At 40.0% G+C, this 25,323-nt stretch overlaps 1 protein-coding gene across 1 annotated transcript; it reads left to right on the top strand.

Moving 5' to 3' along the window:
• Positions 1-432: 432 nt before the first annotated feature.
• On the top strand, positions 433-25,323 carry IAH1 (isoamyl acetate hydrolyzing esterase 1 (putative)). Its single transcript, XM_036748929.1, is given in 7 exon segments — positions 433-556; positions 4,915-4,967; positions 7,531-7,679; positions 11,528-11,689; positions 16,091-16,212; positions 25,059-25,202; positions 25,204-25,323. Coding segments are annotated over 7 exon segments (771 nt in total). The 5' UTR covers positions 433-469; the 3' UTR covers positions 25,258-25,323.

The raw sequence follows: 25,323 nt of genomic DNA, 5'->3' as shown, positions 1-25,323 counted from the left end.
TTTTCACCTGTTGGGAGCAACTGAACCAGGAAAAAACGAGACCCAGAAAGGTCAAGGGACATGCCCAAGGTCATACAGCGACAGAGGAGAACGTAAACCTACGCCCTCTGAGACGGGGGCCTAGGGGATCCTGGTAGGGAAGGATCGCCCAGAACAGGCGAAAGCTAAAGTCCAGGGCGTAGGCTGGAGAGGGGCCTGCAAGGGGCACAGGAGCAGACTTGGGCGGTGAGGCTCACAACAGGCTGGGGAGCGGGGCTACTATAAGGCAGAGGTCGAGGCTGCGATTGTCAGGGGCCAAGGCTCAGAGTGGGCGGGAGCGGGACTTGGATCGGGCGGGGCCTGGGCTCAGAGTGGACGGGGGCGGGGCTTAAGGGCTCGGATTGGTCGGGGGCGGGGCTGGCGGCGGGTCCAGAGCGGGCTGCCGCTCCACGTGACGCATATCCAGGCTCACGTTCTTGGGAGGAGGAGAATGTCGGCGTCAGGCTCGCTGGTGGAGGCGGTCGGAAGTGCTGTGCGCTGGCCCCGGGTGCTGCTTTTTGGGGACTCCATCACCCAGGTACTACCGCCCGCCCAGGAGAGCGCGGCCTTCCCAGGATCCCCTCTTCCTGAGCCATTTCTCTCTTTCGGTTTTAGATGACCTCCATTTCCCGGGGCTTCCCTCCCCCCAGTCTCTCCCAAGGGCTACCGCCTTCCGAGAATTTTAAAAAGCTAAGCCGACCTATCGAAAAAGGTTGATGTTGTATGTAGTGTTCCACGCGCATGGTCCTTTTGTTGTTCAGTTATTCAGTCGTGTCCGAGTCTTCGTGACCCCTTCTTGGCAAAGGATACCGGAGTGGGTTGCCCTTTCCTTCTCCAGCTCATTTGACAGATGAGGAAACTGAGGCAACCAGGGTTAAGTGATTTGCCCAGGGTCACACAGCTGTTATGTGTCTGAGGCCGAATTTTAGCTCAGGGCTTCTGTCTCCAGACCCAGCACTTTATCGACTGTGACACCTCCCTGTCCATGGTCCTCCACCTCCACAAAGACCAGGGGAGCTACCTTCTCTTGTCTTGGGTCATTACAATTTTGCATTCTTCAGTTTCGGTCGTGTCATTCTACTCTCATCTCTTGGGTCCCATCCCTCACCTCTATATTTGCTTCCCTTTATCCCCGTTACCTTCACCGTACTCTCTCAACTCTCCTTTGGATCTCATGTTCATTTTTTGCTCACATAATTCTAGTATTCATCCTTGACCCCATCCTCTTTCCATGGCTCCTTGTTCTCCCCAGTTTGGTCCCACAGGCTTCCCTCAACATCTTGTTTTGCCCATGAGATCAGATTTACAGCCGGAAGGGACCTTAGAAATAGTCCAGCTGTTTTGAGTAATAATAATGGTTGACATTTGTGTAGCCCGGCAGGTTTAGATGACTCTTAAAATACATTCCCTCCTCACAGCTGGAGATGGACCAGGGTAGATCCTACAGGCATTCTAATCCTTGTTTTACAGATGAGCAAACAGACTGTTTGAAGTCTTGCTTATAGTCACAAAGTAGTGTCATAGGCGGGATTTGAAGTCGGGTCTTCCCTGACTGCAAATCCAGTACACTCCACACTACTCATTTCCAAGCCCCCATTCCCACCCCACCCCCCATTTTGTAGATAAAGATTAAGTAACTTGCCAAAAGATGGTTGAATGTCCTTCGTTCTCGAAGGAGACCAAAATGATGTCACTATGCTAGAGCCAAGTTACAGTGTGTCCTTGCTGTGGCTGATCTGACCAAAATGAGCTCGGAATGTTCTACCTCAGGTCGGCACAGATAGTCCATATGAATATTTGAGGTGGATTCTCTAAATCTGCACATCTTGTGTTTCTTTTGAGCTACTTCAGTTCTGCTTTGCTCATAGGGCGCGGCACCTTCTCTGATGAGGGCACGCCATGCCGAGTGGCCCTGTGCCCGTGTCTCCCATGTCTCATGACCAATTCCAAAGTTCTTAAGAGAGACTTCCTATCTCTTCTGACCCTCATGTGAGCACTTGCCCTATGTGAATTCTCCCCAAGATAGTCTTTTTGGCAAGCATACATTCTGCACTCGAACAGCACGGCCAGCCCATCAGAGTGGTGCGCTCTCTGCAGTAGAGAAAGGACCTCAGTGTGTGATATCTTATCCTGCCAGGTGACCTTCATGATCTTCCTAATGGAAGCTGAATTCAGTTTCCTGGCATGGCACTGGTAGACTATCCAGGTTTCACAGGCATATGACAATGAGGCCAAAAGATACAAAAGGAGGAAACAGCAGAGATGGGACTCTAATACGATTTTTCTGATTCCGGTATTTTTTTCGACTGTACCTCGGAGCCCACAGTCTCCATTGTGTATCTTCATCTTTCTCCCTCCCCCCTCCTTATATCCTCACCCACAAGGACCCATAGTCTCATTCCATAGAACCCAATAATTCCCGCATACTCCCATGTCCCTCAGTTGTCCCTTTGTCAGTGTTCTTTTTTTTTTTTTTGCACCACTCCATTCCTACCTTAGCCCTTCTCTACCAGTGTCTCCATCTGTCTCTTGAACTTTCTGCCCCAGTAGTAATTCCTCTGTTCTTTAACATCTTTGCCTAGAGTAGGATTGTATTTCTGAGCTTTCTTTCTGTTGGATCATAAAAATCAGGAGGCAGAAATTATCCCAAATTGAGGAGTTTATTGATTGTCACGTGCAGGAGCCAGAAAGTATCCATGTAGGCCAAATATATGCATGCAGATAACCTGCACAAGAGACCACAAAATTCCCCCTAAATCGCCTCAATTTTTATATCTTTGATCAAATAACTCTGGCTTCTCTTTACCAAACATTGCTCTTCAGTTGATACAATAATTGACACAATTCCTTTTTCTTGTCTTGAGCACATTCTGTTTTCAAAACCATCCAGAGGTCTCCTGTACAGACAATCCTGCAGTTTATCAGCAACCCTATTGCCTCCTTTTTCTGTTTGTAACTTCGCAGGTCAGCCTGAATTACCTCCCCTCATTACAGCATTCTGCTAGTCATAGGAAAAAATTTAACCCTTCACTTCCTACTCACTTTTCTTCCTTGATTGTCAGGCTACTCCTTCTCTCTTGGATCTGGACTCTTTCACTTTAAGCTGTAGAAGGAGAGTACCTTCTTGAATTTGTTTTAAAAGCTACAAGCTCCTAACCTATAAATATCTCATACCCCCCTCCCCCAGCCACACACGCATACCCAGTTTGTTTCGTGTTGGCAAGTTTACTCTTAGGAGTCCTTGGTAGTCTGGGCATTCAGCAGCTGAACTTCCTGAAGACCTTATTTTTGGATAAAATAGTAACTGCATATACCCTTCAAAGTCATCCACAGTATGTTGATTACATTTTTGGTGTCTTCTGACATGGGTAGAATTTATTTGCCTGGAACATGTTTTAGTCTCCTACATAAAATGCTTAACAAGACCCTTTATAAGTGCGCTTCAGAGAATAGTAAAGAATATGGAATAGAGAGATGATTGAAGGCTATCTGAACTATTTCTTGCAATATAATTTTCTGTACAGTGTGTTCCTTTCACATTAGGAAAGGTTTTGAACCTTTTTAGCTTTGGACACCCACTGACATTAAAGAGTGCTGGGCCTGCCTGAGTCAGGTAGACCTGAATTCAAATCTATCCTCAGACAATTAAGCTATGTGACCCAAGGTAAGTCACTTAACCTCTCATTGTCTCAGTCTCCTCATCAGAAAAATGGGGATAATGGTAGCATCTATCTCCCAGATGAAGTAACAGTTTTAAAGCGCCTGAGCACAGTGCCTGGCACTGCTATATAAACGTTAGCTGTGATTATAGCTATTATTGTTTAATTATTATAGCCTGTTGCACTTGTTACACTTCCTGACTTTAAAATAAAATGGTCCAGAAGGAAATACACATTTTCCTTTGAGACTGTCAATTCAGTGTCTATTATAATAATTTTGTTAAGTTAAATTTAGGAAAGGTGAAAATTACAAGTCTTTTTTTTTATTTCTATATTAAACATTTACTGGTATCCTCAGACTGGCAAGGGAAAGCAAGTCAAGCCCCCAGCACGTTTGTTAAGCTATGTGTGGCCTTCCCCCCAGCTCATGAGAGGATGTGGCTACAGGAAGCCTTTCTCGATCCCTCTCAATAATTTCCCATTTAGCCTGTTCGTAGCTTGTTTGTACACATGTGTTTGCTTGTCGTCGCCCTTGTTAGTCTGTAAGCTCCTTGAGGGCAGGGATTTTTTGCCTCTTTCGGTTTCCCCAGCACATAGTAAAGGGCTTATGAAATGTTTGTTGCCTGAGTGAGGAAGGACAAAAATGGAGAGATTGTGATGTCTGTCATTGGAGGGGCCGTCCATATGGATGAGTTCATAGACTGACAACTCTAAGTCAATGCTGTTATGGCCAGTAGTAAATAAATTAAATCTCAAGCATGGGAGTGGGGTGAAGAGAGAAACAAAAGCTTATAAATCAAAGGTGTAGAATCAACTTTAACGTAGGTCCCCTAGTAACTAATTTCCTTGCTACTAATGCTTTTAATTATAATATTACATTAACATAGTCTTTGGAGTTGTCTGCTTTCCCACTAAATTTATAGGCAATCTCTATAGATAGAGGATATAGATTTTGATGTTGCTTCTCAAGATAAGTAACACTTTTATTTGCCTTCATAAAATGTAGACAAGCTGAAATCTCTTAATTATCACAGGAAGGAAAATCACATCATAAATGAGATTAATTCTAAGGTGTTACTATGGCCACCAAAAATGACTTTAAAATGAAATGTTGGGGGTCAAGAGATGGCAGTTTAAAGGAATCTTATGAATTGCCAATCAAAGTTCCCCTCACTAAAATTTTAAATTAAATATATAAATAACTGACAAACGGTTAAAGTAATAACTTGTTTTTCAGTTTTCTTTCCAGCAGGGTGGATGGGGAGCATCACTGGCTGACAAGCTAGCCAGGTAAAAGTAGTTTCTATAATTATATCTTGGTGTTTATTACTTTAAAATATGATTACATCTTAGTGAAAGTTGTAAAGACATAGCCTTTTCATTAAGGCACTGGGTATATGGTATAGTGAGAAATGTGCTCATTTTGGAGTCTTTGTGTAGTCTTGGGTTCAAATCCTGGTTCTGTTAATATCTAAGAGGCAACAAAGCATCACAACTCAGATTCAAGCCCCACCTCTGACACACACTGCCTTAGGGACCTACTCATTTAATCTCTCCGTGAGTCAGGCAGCTCACTGATACTGTAAGTTGCAGAACAGCTGAAGATCTGCTTTGAGAGAGGGAGCTTTCTAACCAGGGAATTCCTTTCACCCATAAAATTACAAATAAAAAAAACCCCTCATAAAACCCTGGCCAAGGTACTTCGTCCCTCGAGGCTCACTTTCTTCTTCTGTGAAATGTAGAGGTTGGACAAAATGACTTCTCAGGACCTTTCTAGTTCTCAGTTTATGGTACTGTATCTTTGCTTATTAAAACTGAAAAGGATCGTATGGATAAAGGGTAGACAAGCTGATTTTTTTTTATACAAAAGAATTTATTAAAAAACCAGTAAGACACTACTACATCATGACACGGTCACACTGGGCTTTTAACACAAGACTTGCTCTACAATGCTGGGGAGGGGCATAAAACACAAATTCATTCTGAAGCATAGCAATTAAGAAATAAAACAATTGAATCAAATTTTGTTTTTTAATGAGAACTCAGAATTAAAACTTCAGAGGGACCCAACATCATACTTCCATTCAGGGACTTGATACAAAAAAATTTAGTTTGAACCGCTGTTAGCAAGTGGCACAAGCCACCTTCAAATGAATCTTCAAATCGGAAAATACTGCTTCTCCACCTGTTGGGGAGAGGTTGCAAATGGAATAATTTAGTATGGTTTGTAGCTATTTTGATGACCGCCTCGCCTGGACACTTTCCCATAACCACTGTGCTGGTCACCACCTCTTCCACAAGCTCTTCCTGCAAATACTCCTCTGGAGCCCCGCTGCTGCTGCTGCTGATACTGCTCCTTGGACATGGCTACTTTTATTTCACATTTACTAAGACCAACGTTGTGATATTTCTTTTCCATTATTTTCTTCACTGGTTCTTCTTCCTTAAAAGTAATAAAGCAGAATCCACGCCTCCTGTTGGTCTTGTTGTCCATGGGGAGCTCTATAGATTCCACCTCACCAAAACCACCAAAGCCCTCCCTTATTTTCTCTTCAGGTGTATCTGGAGAAAAGCCACCCACAAAATTTTTTTTAACAGGTTCTTTTGTTTTCATGGCTTTGGCCCTTTTAGGATCAATCACTTTGCCATTCAATTTGTGTTCTTTTTGGTCCATGACCTTATCTACACTCTCTGATTCTTTAAATAGTACAAAGCCAAAATCCCTTGATCGCCCTGTGATTGGATCTAACTTCAGAGTGCAGTCTACAACTTCACCAAATTTGGATAAAGGGTAGACAAGCTGATTTTTAAAAATGAGACAAAAACCAAATTGTTAGCAAAAGGTATTTCTTGTCACTTTATGTAAAAGCAAAACTAAAAAGTTGTGAAGAATAAGTTTTAAGATTGTATAAGAAAGGGGCAGCTAGGTGGAGCAGTGAGTAGAGCACCGGCCCTGGAGTCAGGAGGACCTGAGTTCAAATGCAGCCTTAGACACTTGGCACATGTACTAGCTGTGTGACCATGGGCAAGTCACTTAACCCCAATTGCCCTGCCCTGTAGTTTTAGTTAAAAGGAGAATTTGAGGATTGTCTACCCAAAGAAGCCAAGACACTGGATCTGAGGCCCGATCTCCTTTTTTTGAATTACTATTTGTTAGAGTTTGATAAGTCAACTAAGTTTCAATATTACCATTTTTAAAAATCAGTTGTCATTTGAAATAATCCTAGTAAATATTCTCAACAATTCAGAGATAGTTGTAGTTGTCATCTTTAGTAGTTAATACACTAGGCATTATTATGATTGTTTATATTTATATAGCATTTTAAGGCTTACAAAGTATTTTCCTTATAACAATCTTATCCTGTGAGTTATGCAAGTAAACTTAAGTTACATGTCCATGATTGCATCACTAATAAGTATCAAAGCCAGGATAGGAATTCCTATCTCACATATATAAACTGAGACCCATAAAGGTTAAATGACTTTCCCAAGATCATATCTAGAGCAAGTAGCAGGGCCAAGATTCAAACCCAAGTTATTGACCTATAAAAAAACCATGCTTTTTCCACTAAGTCACTATTATATATCTCACTGTAGTACACCCTGTTAAAAAAATTATATTTTTGTCTCCTGGTGTATTCTAATTGGAATCTACTGTATTGACCCTGGCCTTTAAACTATTTCTTTAAATGCCATTTATTCATTTATTACTCGCTCATACTGAGCCATATCTAGCCAGATAATAGGATATCAGTGATGGCAAGATTGTACAGCATCATATTGAAGATTTGCTAAATGGATCAGTAATTTTTTTCTTACTCAGATTTTTTCTTTTTAATTAACTTTATTTCAGAAAATGTGATGTTCTAAATCGTGGATTTTCAGGTTACAATACCAGATGGGGTAAAATCATTCTTCCAAGATTAATCGGGAAAAGTAGTAATGCTGAAAACATCGTTGCAGTTACAATTTTCTTTGGTGCCAACGACAGTGCTTTAAAAGGTAATGACTTTTTTTTCTCTTTTCTTTCCAGGTTCTTTTCTATCCATTTTTATCTCACAGTGAAAGTATCTGTAACCATTTTTTTTTTCAAGGCAGGGAAGGGGAAGAAGAGGAAGTGGTTGCTTTAGTACATTAGTAAATAAGTTTGTTTGTAAGTCATGAGTTTCCCAATATCATTTTATGCTTCTCTTTTGGCTTTAGTGTGGATTTTTTCCAGTACATTTCTGTCTACCCTGTTTGTTGGCAGAGCTGGTATTTCCCTACCTCAAGTCCCAAAGTGATAAGTCTGACAGTGCCATACTACTGCTCATGAAATTCATGTGTTCCACTTGTCTCTAGTATAAAATGCAACCTATTCTTTTTTGGTATTTAAAACCTTTTATAACTTTTATAACATTCTTGTTATGTAGTAGTACTTCTCATTCACTCTGAAACCCAGCCACACTGGTCTTCAAAAATAACCACTCATTTCTCATCTCCATGCACAGCTATGCACAAGTGGTCTCCCATACCTGAAATGTACTCTGCCTCTTAAAATTCTTAGTTTGCTTCAAAGCTGAAATCAAATACAATCTCTTATAGGAGGCCTGTCCTGATCTCTCCTACGGGTGCTACCTTCCTCTACTTCTCTTCCTTTCCCCCATTTATATTTTGTATATATCATCTTATATTTATACTTATTGTATATGGTGTCTCCTCCTACAAAATGTAAACTGTGAAGCATGTATTCGGGCATGAGAACCTCACCAAAAATGTAGAAAAGCAGAACACTTAACACATTTACTAACAACGTAATAAAATTATGTTCAATAAAGATCTGTTAAAGAAAAGATTTAAAAGGAATTAGAGACTAGATTAATTCTAAAGAACTACTGGATCAAAGAACAAATTATAGAAACAAAGGGAAATTTCACCAAAGAAAAAATTTATACGTAGAAAGCAAAAAGACCATTGAATTCATAAGTAAAACTAGGATCTGATATTTCCAAAAACTAATAACCAATTTGCTAAGCTGATTTTCAAAAGTGAGACAAAAACCACATTGTTAATATCAAAAATAAAAAAGAACTTACAACAATTGAAGAGAAAACGGGAAATTATCAGAAACTCTTTTCCTAATTATGTGCTAATAGAACTGGTAACTTGGAATAATGTTTGCAAAAATATAAAATACCCATATGAACAAAAGAATCCATATAAACTATTGAAATAACCCATTATCTGGAAAAGAAATTGAACAAACCATAAATGAACTCCCAACGGAAAAAAAAAAGTTTTGAACCAGTTGGATTTATAAGTGAATTCTATCATTTAAAGAACAATTAATTACTATGTAAATTGTTTTCAACAATAAGAAAATAAAATACCCTTCAAAATCTCTTTCTGTGATACACATATGGTCTTGATACCTGATGCAAAAATTTCTAATAAAATATTAGCAAATAGAATAAAACAATATATTAGAAAGATTGTACACTATGACTAGGAATGCCTGGTTTATACCAGGAATGCAGATATAAGGAAGATAATAAATATAACAAGCCATGTTTGCATTATAAGTAATAAAAATTATATGATATTAATCCATGCTGAAAAGGCTTGTGACAAAATCTAATACTCATTTCTATTAAAAAGTAAAAAAAAAAATAGAAATAAATGGCTCTTCAATATAGTAAACAGTATTTATCTAAATCCAAGAGCAAACATTATATGTAATGGGAAAAAGTTAGAGATCTTTGTAACAAGATCAGGAACAAAGCAAGGATGTCCATCATCACCCCTATTGTTTAACAGTGGTAGAAATTCTACCTGTAACAGTAAGACAAGAACAAGAAACAGAGTTAACAAGGGCAAGGAGGGAACAAAATGATCACTTTTTGTAGATGGTATGATGGTATGTTTAGAGAATCTTAAGAGAATTAAATAAAAATTAATTGAAATAGTATAGATTAAGCACATAATGTACAGAAGCAAACACAGTAGCATAATATTGTATTAAACCCAAAGAACTCACTTACTGGGGGAAAGACTCACTATTAGACAAAAACTGCTAGGAGAGATGGACAGCAGTCAGGATATTGGGTTTAGAACAAGACCTCACCATACACTAAGATAAGCCCCAAGTAGATACTTGATCTTGATAGAACAGGTCACATCATAAATAAATCAGAGGTACAAGGAAGAAATTAGAAATTATCTTTTGAATCTGTGAATAAGGGAAGAGTTCATTGACCAAACAAGTAATAGAGAGGATTCCAGAAAATACAAAGGATAGTTTTGACTATATAAAATTAAAATGTTTTTGCACAAATGAGTCTAATATAAAAATTAGAAAGGAAGCAGGTAACTAGAAAAATATTTGCAATAAGTTTTTCTGATAAAGGTAATAAGGTCATAAGATTAAGAGTCATTTCCCATGACAAAAAAATATAAATATGCAGCATTCAAAGAAAGAAATCCAAGTTACCAATAATCATATGAAAAATGCTCTAAATCACTAATAATTAGAGATATACAAGTATTCTACTTCACAGCCTATTAGTCTGGCAAAGATGATGAAAGAAGAATATGACAAATGTTGAAGGGGCTGAGAGAAAATACGTACAAAGGGTATGCAGTGATGGATTAGGGACAAGATGAGGTCTGATTGAGGGGAATGAGGAACAGGGCTGGGGGCAGTTTTTGTTTAAGACGTCACTGATAATTATTACAGGGTTAGGCAGAGTGAGTAGCAGATGGGGAGAGAAGCTCAGTCTCCAAGGATGTTACAGAGAGAGGTGAGCTGGGTTTTTGCTTGTTCTTCATCTTGAGTCCAATTAAATGGGGGTGAGGTGGGAGGCAGTCATTGGGCCTGGGTCTAGGTTTGGCTAAGATCTTCCCCGTACAGGTGGCCCTGTTCTTCTCCAGGGTGGCTGGAATGGGGCAAGGTAGTCCTACACCCAGCAATGACCACCAGCAGGGTTAAGGTATGGGTATAGCCTGAGGTGGCCTGTCAGGTGCAAGGGCCTTGTTCTCCTCCAGCACAAGTGGTGGAAGGGACTAGGGAACAGAGCCCTCAGTGACTTGCTTAGGCATTCACAGGTGGTAAACAGAGCTGAGATTCAAACCTACATGGTCTGACTCCAAGTGCTATTTCTCCTACACTCTACCACCTTTTTCCTTTTTCACCTCTCCCCCTTCCCACTAAGTAGAAGTAACTGCTTGATACAGTGAAAAACAACTTCAGCCCATTTGACATTTAACCCTTCCCCCCAGTAGGCTAAGAATACTTTTTCCGTATCTTCAGCTGGCACAGGACCAACTCTAAGCATCTTGCTCTTATAAGTAGGGATTCCCTAGATGGAGCTGACTGTATGCATTACCATTATGGAATAGGTATTTAGGACAGGCCAGCTGGCAACTTGGATACAAGGAGTCCTAGCTGACTTGCTGAAAGTACTGTTTATATTGCAAGAATCCATAGAACTCCAGAAAAATTTAAGCTCAATTTATCTGAGGTTTCATATCTGAAATGAGTTACTTTTTTCTTTTTAATCCCTTTTTCTTAAATTATACAATATACTACAAAAAGACTGAAAACAATTCCTGTTCACAGAGAGCTTATATCCTAATGGGGAAGACAAGAACATATGTCAATCTATACACTATAAACATAAAGTAAATAATCACAAACATATACAAAGTAGTTTGGGAGGAAGGGCACTAGCAGTTGAGAGGATGATTTTGTGTTTATTTTGGAAGAGTGGTATGTAGATCTTTTCAGTGACTGAATAAAGTTAGACTTATCTGCATGAAGGTATGAATAGTTCGGCTTTGGTGAATAATATTTTAATATTTCCCTTGAACAGATGAGAATCCTGAGCAACACATTCCACTGGATGAGTATGTTGAGAATTTAAAGAACATGATACAGTATCTAAAGTCTGTGGATGTTCCTGAAAGTAAAATTATTCTTATAACACCACCTCCTCTTTGTGAATCAGCTTGGGAAAAGGAATGTATTGCTGAAGGTAAAAAAAAAATTTATATGTATAATATAAATATAATATGTAAATATATATATATATACATTTGTTTTGTTTTTGACAAACCTTAAGTTACACCATGGCTAATACACAAAACTGTTAAGTAATTGTAAAGAGATAAGCATCACTTACTGTGACTTTTAGCCATCTGAAATTTAGCTGAATCACTCTTTTCCACATCTCTTCGTAGCAAGACAAAGGGATTCATTTGCCCTTTAACGTTGAGGTCCTCAGTCTGGGTGCGTTTGGATTCTTCTGTTGAGGTTTTGGCTGCATTTTACTCCAGTTTTGCCTAAAGAATGGGATCCCTCTTTTCCACTATAGCCTTTGATACCTCACTTTGGTCATGGGACCACCCTTTTTCCTAAAAAACAAACAAAAATCCTACAAAACCTCCCTCTTGCTCTCCACTAGCATAGGGGAAGGGACCATGTCTTTGGAAGCTATCTTGTAGTAAAGGACAATGTATTTGAAATCAGGTTTGCATGCTAGCTCTGCAGTTTATTACCTGTGTGACAATGAATAAATCATTTAGCTTTTCTGGCCATTAGTTTGCCAATCTATAGAATGAGGAGTCTTGTATGAGGTGTCTAAGGTCCCGTCCCGCTCCAGTATAAATGAGGAAACAGGCTCAGCAAGGATAAATGATGTGCCCCAAGATAACATGGCTAGTAAGAGCTTAAATCCAAGGCTTCTAACTCATAAGAGTGCTCTTTTTTTTTTTCTAAATCAATGTGCCTTTCAAAGGTGGGGCCTAGTTATATTTGCCACTGTAACATGGTGAGCAGATACCATTTCAGCTTATTACCACAACTTCCTCATTTCTAACCATCTGGTGATCCAAAAAAAGTGCGTTCAGCAAAACATACAGACTATTTTCTTTTTCAATTATTTATTTATTTTTCAGATTTCAGACATTCACTTCCATAAGTTTTTTAATTTTCTCCCCCTCCCTTTCCCTTACCTCCCAAGACAGCATGCAGTCCGATATGGGCTCTATACATACATTCCTATTAAACACATTTTCACATTAATCATGTTGCATAGAAGAACTGTAACAAATGGGAGAAGCCATGAGAAAAAAAAAAACAAAAGAGAAAAGAGTCTGCTTCGCTCTGCATTCTGACCCCATAGTTCTTTCTCTGGATGTGGATGGCATTTTCCATCATGAGTCCTTTGGAAAAGTTTTAGGTCCTTGCATGGCTGAGAAGGGCTAAGTCTATCAAAACCCATCCTTGCACACTGGTTGTTACTGTGTACAATGTTTTCCTAGTTCTGCTCCCTCCACTTAGCATCAGTTCATATAAGTCTTCCTAGGTTTTCCCGAAGTCAGCCTGCTCATCATTTCTTATAGCACAATAATATTCCATTAGATTCATATACCACAACTTGCTCAGCCATTCCCTAATTGATAGGCATCCCCTCGTTTTCCAGTTCTTGGCCACCAAAAAAAAGAGCTACTATAAATATTTTTGTGTATGTGGGTCCTTTTCCCATTTTTATGATTTCTTTGGGATGCAGCCCTAGAAGTGGTATTGCTAGGTCAAAAGGTATGCACATTTTTCTAGCCCTTTGGGCATAGTTCCACATTGCTCTCCAGAATGGTTGGATCAGCTCACAGCTCCACCAATAATGAATTAGTGTTCCAACTTCCCACATCTTCTCCAACATTTATCATTTTCCTGTTTTGTCATGTTAGCCAATCTGATAGGTATGATGTGGTACCTCAGAGTTGTTTTGACTTGCATCTCTCTAATCAATAATTATTTATAGCATTTTTTCATATAACTATAGATAGATTTAATTTCTTCCTCTGAAAACTGCCTGCTCATATCCTTTGACCATTTATCAACTGAGGAATGATTTGTATTATTGTAAATTTGACTCAGTTCTCTATATATTTTAGAAATGAGGCCTTTATCAGAGACACTGGTTGTAAAAATTCTTTCCCAGTTTTCTGCTTCCCTCCTAATCATGGTTGCATTGGTTTTGTTTGTGCAAAAACTTGTCAATTTAATGTAATCAAAATTATCCATTTTGCATTTCATAATGTTTTCTTTCTCTTGTTTGGTCATAAATTCCTCCATTCTCCATAAATGAGAGATAAACTATTCCTTGCTTTTATAGTTTTGTTTACTGTTTATAGTACTAGCCTTTATACCTAGATCGTGTACCCATTTGGACTTTATTGTGGTATATGGTGTCAGACATTGGTCTGTGCCCAGTTTCTGCCATACTATTCTCCAGTTTCCCCAGCAGTTTTTGTCAAACAGTGAGTTCTTATGCCAGAAGCTGGGGTCTTTGGGTTTATCAAAAAGTAGATTGCTATAGTCATTGACTACTATGTTTTGTGTACCTAACCTATTCCACTGATCTACCCCTCTATTTCTTATCCAGTGCCAAGTGGTTTTGATGATAGATACTTTATAATACAACTTAAGATCTGGTATAGCTAGGCCACCTTCCCTAGCATTTCTTTTCATTAATTCCCTTGATATTCTGGACCATTTGTTCTTATAGTTTGATTGGCATGGCACATACAGACTATTTTCAATTATCTATGAGAGCATAGATGGTAAAAAACCAAAGGTACTTTAGTTTACTTTAAAATTTTCAACTTTCTCCTCCCCTTCCCTTGACATAGACAGTTTATTAATAAGTAGCAGAGTGCAAGATGGCAGAGAAATGGCAGGAAGTTGTCAGAGCTCTCCCCAGTATCCTTAAAACAACTTTAAATTAAACCTCAAAACAAATTCTAGAGTGACAGACCCCACAAAAGATGGGGTGAATTTTCCAGCCAAGGATAACTTACAAGGACTACAGGAAAGGTCTGTCTCACTTGGGTAAAAGGGGAGCACAGCCTACTGCGACCTGTGCCCGGGCAAGCCACTGGGAGGCTCCTAGCTCCAGCACACATCAACACCCAAGGCCCAGTGATCCCGGCTCAGCAGGCCAACTGTGAGGCCTTCAGCCCCAGTACAGCAAGTAAACTTCCAAGCCAGTGACCAGGCCCCTGACCCTGGGCACAAGGGACAGTATCCTCTGTGTCCTAGGAGCAGAGCTCAACCTTAAAAGTCATGAAATAGGCTGGAAAATGAGCAAAAACCAAAAACAGCCCTGACCATAGAGACTTACTGTGGTAACAGGGAAGATAAAAAGTACCAGAGTTCAGGGATTCAGGTTTCATTACCTCTCTGTCCAGGAACATACTTCACATGCTAAAAACAGCAACGTGATTACTAGATGAACAATGGGAAGCAAAAAAAGCCAAACACCTAGAATCCTAGAGATCTTTTAAGTGCACATCCAGAGTTCTTTTAGCCACGATAAACAAATTTGTAGCTTTCTGTTGACTCATTAATATGATATACAGATTTGAAAAAAATTTGTTAGAAGTGTTCAGGTCTTGCTGAGCTGAGGCCTAGAACTCTCATGTTTCCCTCTCAGCCCTATTATATCAAGCAGAGACCCCACTGAGATCTGTCACATGGGCCTCTTCTCCTTAGCTACTGCCCCCCCACTCCCACCCTACCCTTATTGTTGGCATGTATGCCTCAATACTAATTCTCACCTTGCCTTTCAACATAGCAATCAACTAATTTGACAGTCTTTTTGTACCAAGAGGGAAAGCCATTGGACATCCTTAGGGCCTTCCCTTCTTATAATGACCTTCTGCGGACAAGTAATCATTAGTTGATCTTTCTGTTATACTGGATTAATTTATATAATTAAAAATGTATAAAGCGTTTCAGATGAGGTTAGTATAAAATATCTGGCAACAACTGAAAAATTCTATGTACTATTTCACTAAATTAAGGATTGGTAATTTAATCATTGTGAATGCCTTTTCCCACCCTCTATAACTTCTAAGATAGTCTTCAGAAATTGTCCCTGAAAAATTCATCACTATGTAGCCAGGATGCTGAGTCTTGAACTTTGATAACAAATGCAATCGGTCACTGAGTCCATTCTGAAGGCTTTTCTAGCTTGGTAGGTACCTGAGCAGGTGGCCAACTGACATAGTCTTTAATAAGTCAGGGATATCTCTGTACTACTTAAGAGGGATAGCACAATGTGATTCTTCAGAAAAGTATATTCTAAGACTGTTACAAAAAATTTTGAAATATTATCAAAGTCTAGATTATACACAAAGTAGGATCAATGTCCAAGTATTGAGTCAGCTCTTATGACTGTGTGACCAAGAAAAGTCAATCAATGCTCTGACTCCCATTTGAATTTCTGCAGAAAAATAGCACCTTATAGGCCAAATTGGTTAGTCACATGCTAGTCAGGACTACTCTCTTAGACAAAAGTGTAGTTATTCTTGATTACAGTTGGCATTTAATGGGTAGTTTGAATTTTGATATCTGCATTTTCCTACCTCAGGCCGCAAATTAAATCGAATGAATCTGGTTGTTGGTGAATATGCCAAAGCCTGTTTGCAAGTGGGCCAAAACTGTGGGACGGATGTCCTTGACCTGTGGACACTAATGCAAAAGGATAACAAGGTAGGATAACTTGTTTATACTTACCAGGATTGACGTAAATTCAAGTCACGTTCTCCATAATCTATTAAGAAACATTTGTGATATAGAAATGAAATAAAACAGTCATTTTCACTAGAAGATTTGGGATATTAATTATTATCCTATAGAAAAGACAAGACCTATTCCTGGGGCAGCATCCTTTGGGTTTGGAGTCAAGAGCTAGGTTCGAATTTTGACTCTTCATTACTGACTGCCCCTTGCTCCTAGTTAACTTTCTCCTTCCATAGTTTCAGTGTATATGTATGTGTGTGTGTGTGTGTGTATACACACACACACCATGAGGTACCATGAAGTAAGTATCTTCATCAGGGAGGTGATCCCTAACCACCTGAAAGTACACTGGTTACTTATCATTGGGTGTGAGGCAGAGGACCGATTTGACTTTACAACTGCCTGTGTCGCAGATTGAGACAGAGAAGGATTAGCTAGATTTCCGCCAGGCCCAGCAGGGTTACTGCAAGGTAAGTGTGGGCAGATGAACTAATGACAGTGACTGTGGGGCCCTCATATCATATACCTGTATTTTTCATATTTGAGAGTTTCCCTTCATTTCTGTATAAAAGTATGTTTTATGTTATACTATGTACCATTCCATCCTATGTTATAGTGAACTATACTGTTATCTTATGCTCTGCTATAGATCACGTTATTCCTGTTATATACAATATATCCTATTTAATATAGCCTAGCATAGCCCATTATCATATGGCATTTATTAAGGCAGTGTGATGTAACATAATGCCAGCCTAAAAAAGCCTAGCATGTTCTGACGTATCTAGCAGTTTGTCACTGAGTGTTGCTCATACTGAGTACAGTATGTGGTACAGGAACAGTACGGCAAAATAAAGTACAACATGGCCTTGAAGATGATAACGTCACATGCCCTGGTACATCACAGGGTACTAGGGTAAGATGGGATAGAAGAGGTACAGAAGAACAGCACAACGTCAAGGAGAGTGGGAAGCCGTTGTAGCGTGTGGGGCAGTGTGGCCTCATGTCATAGACAGTGTGGCATCGTATGGAGTGTCCCAGACAACACCACGTGGCACCGCTGCTAGGCAGTACCTGGCTGTCTGACTCACTGTCCTGGACTGCCTTTACTCCGCTGTGCTGTGCGCCAGCCTACCCTGTTCTACTCAGCTGTGCTGTGCTGTGACATACAGCATGATGCTAAGCACCGTTGTACTATGGCACAGCATCTAGTGCAGTAGAACTTTTTTTTCCATACTACATACTTTGTTATACTAGATAATTATACTCTAACATACAGTATGGGGCAGCTAGGTGGTGCGATGGATAGAGCCTGGAGTCAGGAAGACCTGAGTTCAGATCCGCTCTCGACATTTGTCAGCTGTGTGACCCATGGCAATTCACTTCACCCTGTTTGCCTCAGTTTCCTCATCTGTCAAATGAGCTGGAGAAGGCACTGGCACACCGCTCAAGTACTGCTGCCAAGAAGACCCCAACGGGGTCATGAGGAGTCAGACACAACTGAAGTGACTCCACAGCATACAGTATATAAAGTATATGCTGAGGTGCCAACTGTACTGCCCTGTGCTTTCCAGTAACATGCGGTACAGTACAGCACAGCATGGACCGAGAAGGGCAGAGCGTATTATAGAGCATCGTTTTATGGCATTCATTATACGATGAAGTGAATGACATTAGGCGGGCACGATGTAACGTTGGGAAATGCATTCGATCAGTTTTATGACATTTAATAGGCTCATGATGCTACGTTATAATGTGCTGCGCTATGCTTTCTACGTTACTCCAGCGTACGATCCCACGCCATTATGTCACATTACACAGCAGAGTCCACAGTACAGTGTAGAATGATATGCTATGGCATAGTATATAGTATACCGTAGCATAGTACATGGTAATGTGGCATTTTACATATTGTGCTGTGCAGTGAATAGCTTAGAACATTATAATATGGCATTTATAATGCCGGTGATATGTGACATATAACCATGGTGTGATAGATTACATGTTAAGCAGCCATAATAAATCATTTATTATGTTGACATGATGTCACTTATCACACTGGCATAATAAATCCCTTATTATAAATTATTAAACATCAATACAATTTGGGTACCGGTTAAGCAAAAAGTAACTGACCAGCAGAACAGATTAGGTGTACAAATATATAGAAGCAAATGAACATAATAGTCTAGATAAATACAAAGATTCCAGTTATTGAAGCAAAAATCTCACTATTCAGCAGAAAGGGAAAACTGGAAAATAGTCTGGTAGAAACAAAGTACAGACCAACATCTCACACCGTATTCCAAAACAAGCCCCATAAGGGTATGCGACTTATAAGGGGTAATATAAAGTAATTAGAGGGGCAAGGAAGAAATTACCTCTCAGATCTATGGAGAAAACATGATAAAACAAGATGGGAGAAAGGGTGTCACAAAAGATAAAATGGACCATTTTGATTACATAAAACTTAAAACGAATTCACTAAAATTAGAAGAGAAGCTGATAAATAAAAGAGAAATCTTTATAGTAGGCTTCTCTGATAAGTTTTATTTTTAAAATCTATAAGGAATTGATTAAAATTTGTAAGAATAAGCTACATTCCCCAATTGGTAAATGGTCAAAAGATATGAATATGGTTTTTAGAGGAACAAATTCAAGCCCTATGAAAATCATAAGAAAAAAAAATAAAAAATGTTCTGAATCATTGATAATTTGAGAAACATAATTAAAACTCTGAGGTTCTGCCTTATATTCATCAAATTGGCAAAGTGAACAAAAATAGAAAATGAAAAATGCTGTGGGAAAACAGGTACACTAATGCGAGGTTGTTAGAGCTATGAACTGCTTCAAGCATTCTAGAAGTCAATTAGGAACTACCCCCAAAGCTACTTAACTGTGAGTACTTTGACCCAATGATGCCATCACTAGATCTATACTCTAAAGAGATTAAAAAAAGAAAAAGACCAATATGTACAAAAAACTTTATAGCAGTAAAGACGGAAACTAAAAGGGTATTTATCAGTTGGGGAACAGCTGAACAAGTTTTGATATGTATGTAATGGAATACTATTGTGCTATGAGAAACATGAGAAGACTTGTATGACCTAACACAGAGTGAAGTGAACAGAACTAGGGAAACACTTCATACAGTAATAGCAATGTCATAAAGACAAACAGCTTCAACACAATTCCAGGTATTCAAGATGCTACCCACCTGTTAGAAAAGGTGATGGACACAGACTTTTTTTTTTTAACATAGCCAATAAGGGAATTTGTTTTGCTTAACTATAACAGGGGCTTCTTGATTTCTTAACAGGAAAGAGGGGGTGGCAGGGAGGTAAAAGGGAGAGAATACAGATCTGAAAAAAGAATAAAATTTAAATAGATGGGGGAAAAAAGTAAGTGATGATAACAAAGAACTAGTATGGCTTCATCATACTGTCACAGGGGGGCAGAGCCAAGATGGCAGCTGGAAAGCAGGGACTTGCATGAGCTCCCTGCCAGGTCCCTCCAAAAACCTATAAAAAATGGCTCTGAACAAATTCTAGCTCTGCAGAACCCACAAAATAGCAGAGGGAAGCAGGCATCCAGCCCAGGACAGCCTGGATGGTCACTGGGTGAGGTCTATCGCACAGGGAGCTGGGAGCAGGAGCTGGGAGCGCTGCCCAGTGTGGGCAGTGGCAGGACCAACCAGACCAGGAGCCGGGCGGAACAGGCCTTAGCGCCCTGAATCAGTGAGCTGTGGCAGTTACCAGATTTCTCAACCCCAAAACACCAAAGACAACAGAGAAGGTTAGTGGGAAAAGCTGCAGGAGACAGAGTGAAGAGTTCGAGGTTCGGCCACTGCCCTGGGGGCAGCAGGGGTGGTGCAGCTACAGAACTACAGCTGTAGTTGCTTCCGGCCCCAGGCCCACCTGGTGGGAGGAATTAAGTGGTGGATCAGAGCAGGAGTGCAGAGCCTGCTCAGATCTGAGTCCCAGTCCGGGTTGGTGGTTCTTGGGGGAGGAAGAGTGCTGGTGTGGCAGAGCTGGCTGTATAGAAATAGCTCTGAAAACAACAGCACATCCCCTCAAGCTTGGAACAAAGTACTTACTACTTTACAAAGTCATACCCCGACAAAAAACTCAAGGGTCAAGTAGTTGGCTGGGAACATGGCCAGGCAGTGAAAATGGACTCAGATTCAGACTCAGACTTTGGAATCTTTCTTTGGTGACAAAGACCAAAACATACAGCCAGAAGAAGTCAACGAAGTTCAAAGAGCCTACAACAAAAGCCTCCAAGAAAAACATGAACTGGTCTCAGGCCATGGAAGAGCTCAAAAAGGATTTGGAAAAGCAAGTTAGAGAAGTGGAGGAAAAATTGGGAAGAGAAATGAGAAGGATGCGAGAAAACCATGAAAAACAAGTCAATGACTTGCTAAAGGAGACCCCAAAAAATAATGAAAAATACACTGAAGAAAACAACACCTTAAAAAATAGACTAACGCAAATGGCAAAATGTTATGGGCTCCCAAAGCCTCGTAACTATACTCGGGGTTCCCCCCAAGCCCCAGGCCTTCGCCTAAGCAAAGGACCTGATCTCGTGGACAATGAATGGGGTGGGAGCCGAAAAGATGGTGACTCCGAATTTTCAGCAGGCAGCACCTTTATATCTTTAGTGATGTAGGTACATTCTTTAGTTACATAGGTGAAGGACAGGTAAAAATCAAGACACCTGGGTACTAGCATCGCCCTGACTCCGCCTACTCTCCTCCCCTTCTCTTCCCGCTAACCTGAAGCTCCCTACGGTCAGGCAGTCCAGGCAAAGAACCGGAAGCTCCATGTGCTCTGGCAAGCCCAGGCAGAGAACCGGAAGTTCTATGTGGTCAGGCAGGTCCAGGCAAAGACCTGGAATTTCCAGGGAGGCAACAAAGGCAAGACCCCTCCTCCTGGCTCCACCCACATCCCAAAGCCCCGAGTCTATCTCAGCAGGCCCCTGGGCCTGGAGGTCCGAGGAGGACAGGGCTCAGCTCTAACTCGGCCCCTACCAGCAAAAGAGCTCCAAAAAGCCAATGAGGAGAAGAATACCTTGAAAGGCAGAATTAGCCAAATGGAAAAGGAGGTCCAAAAGACCACTGAAGAAAATACTACCTTAAGAACTAGATTGGAGCAAGTGGAAGCTAGTGACTTTATGAGAAATCAAGATATTATAAAACAGAACCAAAGGAATGAAAAAGTGGAAGACAATGTGAAATATCTCATTGGAAAACCATTGACCTGGAACATAGATCCAGGAGAGATAATTTAAAAATTATTAGACTACCTGAAAGTCATGATCAATAAAAGAGCCTAGATATCATCTTTCAAGAAATTATCAAGGAGAACTGCCCTGATATTCTAGAGCCACAGGGCAAAATAGAAATTGAAAGAATCCACCGATTGCCTCCTCAAAAAGATCCCAAAAAGAAAACTCCTAGGAATATTGTCACCAAATTCCAGAGCTCCCAGGTCAAGGAGAAAATACTGCAAGCAGCCAGAAACAATCAATTTGAGTATTGTGGAAAAACAATCAGGATAACACAGGATCTAGCAGCTTCCACATTAAGGGACCGAAGGGCTTGGAATACCATATTCCAGAGGTCAATGGAGCTAAGATTAAAACCAAGAATCACCTACCCAGCAAAACTGAGTATCGTGCTGCAAGGCAAAATATGGATTTTCAATAAAATAGAGGACTTTCAAGCTTTCTCAGTGAAAAGACCAGAGCTGAATAGAAAATTTGACTTTCAAACGCAAGAATCAAGAGCAGCATGAAAAGGTAAACAAGAAAGAGAAATCATAAGGGACTTACTAAAGTTGAACTGTTTTGTTTACATTCCTACATGGAAAGATGATGTGTATGATTCATGAGACCTCAGTATCGTAGTAGCTGAAAGGAATATGCATATATATATATATATATGTGTGTGTGTATGTATATATATACACGTATGTGTCTATGTATGTATATATGTAGGTACATACACACACACACACACATATACACATAGAGGGCACAGGGTGAGTTGAAGATGAAGGGATGATATCTAAGAAAATAAAATCAAGGGATAAGAGAGGAATATATTAAGAGAGGGAGAAAGGGATAGATAGAATGGGTAAATCAGGAATATATTAAGAGAGGGAGAAAGGGATAGATAGAATGGGTAAATTATCTCACATAAAAGTGGCAAGAAAAAGTGGTTCTCTAGGAAGGGAAGAGGGGGCAGGTGAGGAAGACTGAGTAAATCTTGCTCTCATCGGATTTGACCTGAGGAGGGAATACCATACACACTCAATTGGGTATCTTACCCCACAGGAAAGGAGGAGGAAGAAGATAAAAAAGGGGGGATGATAGAAGGGAGGGCAGATGGGGAGGAGGTAATCAAAAACAAACACTTTTGAAAAGGGACAGGGTCAAGGGACAGAATTCAATAAAGTGGGATAGGTTAGGAAGGAGCAAAACATGGCTAATGTTTCACAACATGAGTATTGTGGAAGGGTTTTACATAATGATATGCATGTGGCCTATGTTGAATTGCTTGACTTCTTTAGGGAGGGTGGGCGGGGAGGGAAGAGGGGAGAGAATTTGGGACTCCAAGTTATAAAAACAGACATTCAAAAACAAACCAAAAAAAAGTTTTTCATGCAACTAGGAAATAAGATACACAGGCAATGGGGCATAGAAACTTATCTTGCCCTATAAGAAAGGAAGGGAAAGGGGGATGGGAGGGGAGTGGGGTGACAGAAGGGAGGGCTGACTGGGGAACAGGGCAACCAGAATATACACCATGTTGGAGTGGGGGGGAGGGTAGAAATGGGGAGAAAATTTGTAATTCAAACTCTTGTGAAAATCAATGCTGAAAACTAAATATATTAAATAAATAAAATAAAATAAAAAAAAAAGGTTAATGAACTGGTGAGACCATGTAGGAAACCTACATCTTTTGCTCTTCCTGTGGAAAAATGTGGGCTACACATTAGTACAGTTAGATGGATTTGGATCTCATTGAATGGCTTGACTTAGAGTGGTCTGCAGTGTTTCACCCTTTGTAGTTTAACATATCTATCAGTAACTTAGATAAAGACATAGCATCTTTATCAACTGTGTAGCTGGTGCAAAACTGAAGGGATTAGCATCTTGGAAGGGCAGAATACAGAACCAAATTTAAGATAAAGCATTTATTAAGTGCTTATTATGTATCAGGCACTGTATGGGCAAGCAAATCAGTTCCTACCCTCAAGGTACTTAACATTTTAACAGGGCAACACATTAAAGCCAGTTGGAGACGGGGCTAAGTACAGCAGCAACAGCATGGTATGGAAATGGCCAGCAAGTTGTATTAGAAGCCTGGTTCTGGGCAAGATGAAGGCTCGCCTATTAGAGCCTACTGTCCTGGGGGGAAGAGTTCAAGATTACACTGGAGAGGAGACTGGGGTGAAGGCTGGAATGTAGGCAGCATGGTGTGGAGATGGCTGGGAAATGGCTCAGGGCAAGACTAAAGTTCACTTACAGAATCTGGTATTTTATTAAGATGGGGAGATGAGGATGACAGCCAGAGTGGAGAAGATTTTAAATTTAACAGGGATAAATCTGAAGAGAAGGGAAAAAAATCAATTTCACAAGTATAACAGGGAGGAAAGTATGTTTACATAGCAATAAAGTTCTTGAGAGGTCTCCAAGCTCAACAGGAATTAACAGTGTAGTAGGGCAACCAATAAAGCCAACGAGAAGTCATGCATTAGGGAGACACAACTTCCAGGGGCAGCAGAATGATACTCTGTACTCTCCCTTAGGTAGACCACATCTGTCTTGAGTTTGGGGTGCCACATTTTAGGAAGGACATTGACAGCCCACAGAACTTTCAGAAGAATGCAGCCAGGAGAGCGAAAGGGCACCAGTGACCACCATGAGAACTGTTTGAAAGTTGTGTGTGTGTGTTGCCATGTTTATTTTGCTTGGGGGACATTGGGAGAGCAATAGCTGTCTTCCAGTACTTTAAGAGACTTGAAAGAAGTATTGTTTAGTAGGATATGACAACTTAAAGAAGTCATACATTTTAATATTTATATTGGACAGACATTAAAAATTGAGTGTGAAGAGAGTCCAGAATTTAATGAAAGAGGAAGGTAGGCTGGGAATTTTTATCCTTTGGGAATTATAAAACTCTTGTAATGACCCCAGGCCCATCTTTTTAAACATTATTTCAGTGATGTTATATGGCTGAAATTCAGAGGGCAGCTAGATGGTTTTCAAAGAAATGAAGCTGAAGACCACCCAAAGGTCAATGTAACATAACAACGTAATTTGCCATGCAAATTAGGGTTTATAGAGTTTAAAATATACCATCTAAGAAATGTACGAGTAAAAAAGGCATTTATATTAAGAGAGAGCTCAATAACTGACATAACCAATGTGATCCAGCAGTATCCAGGCAATACAGAGAACAAGGTCTTCAGCACATAGTACCCACAGTGATAAGGTAACAGGTCCAGTGGAGTGTGATTGAGTGGCGTTTGGGAAAAGATGGGAGAACAACAGAGGCTTACATAGTTAGAAAAACTGGACACATTTTGCCCTGTCCCCACAGCTGCATGTTAGAACTAATAAATAACTAATGCTTTAAGTGTGTTCTCTCTAAAACAAAAAATATCTTTGACTGTTGGAATTTGAATCTTTGTAGATCAGAGGTCACTACTGTAAACAGCAGCTTTTAAAATGTTAGCAACAGCAAAATGTTATGTAGCGCAATTTCAGACAACTGAAAACCTTATTTTCCCCCTTCTCTTCATTTACAGGACTTTTCTTCCTATTTATCAGATGGGCTGCATTTATCACCAAAGGGAAGTGAATTTCTATCATCACATCTTTGGCCTTTGCTAGAGAAGAAAGCAGCCCCACTGCCTTTAATCCTTCCTTATTGGCGGGATATGGCTCAACTGGAAAGCTGATTACAGTCTTCTTGAACACATTCTTCTAGGGGATGGTGACCATTAATTAATTAATTACATAAAATGAGCTGGCATTTGATTTAAAAAGCATTAAAGTACCAATGAAATTCTA

Source organism: Trichosurus vulpecula, chromosome 3, assembly GCF_011100635.1.
Source record: "Trichosurus vulpecula isolate mTriVul1 chromosome 3, mTriVul1.pri, whole genome shotgun sequence".
NCBI classification, from domain to species: Eukaryota; Metazoa; Chordata; class Mammalia; order Diprotodontia; family Phalangeridae; genus Trichosurus; species Trichosurus vulpecula.
This window is presented reverse-complemented; position numbering and strand designations above follow the sequence as displayed.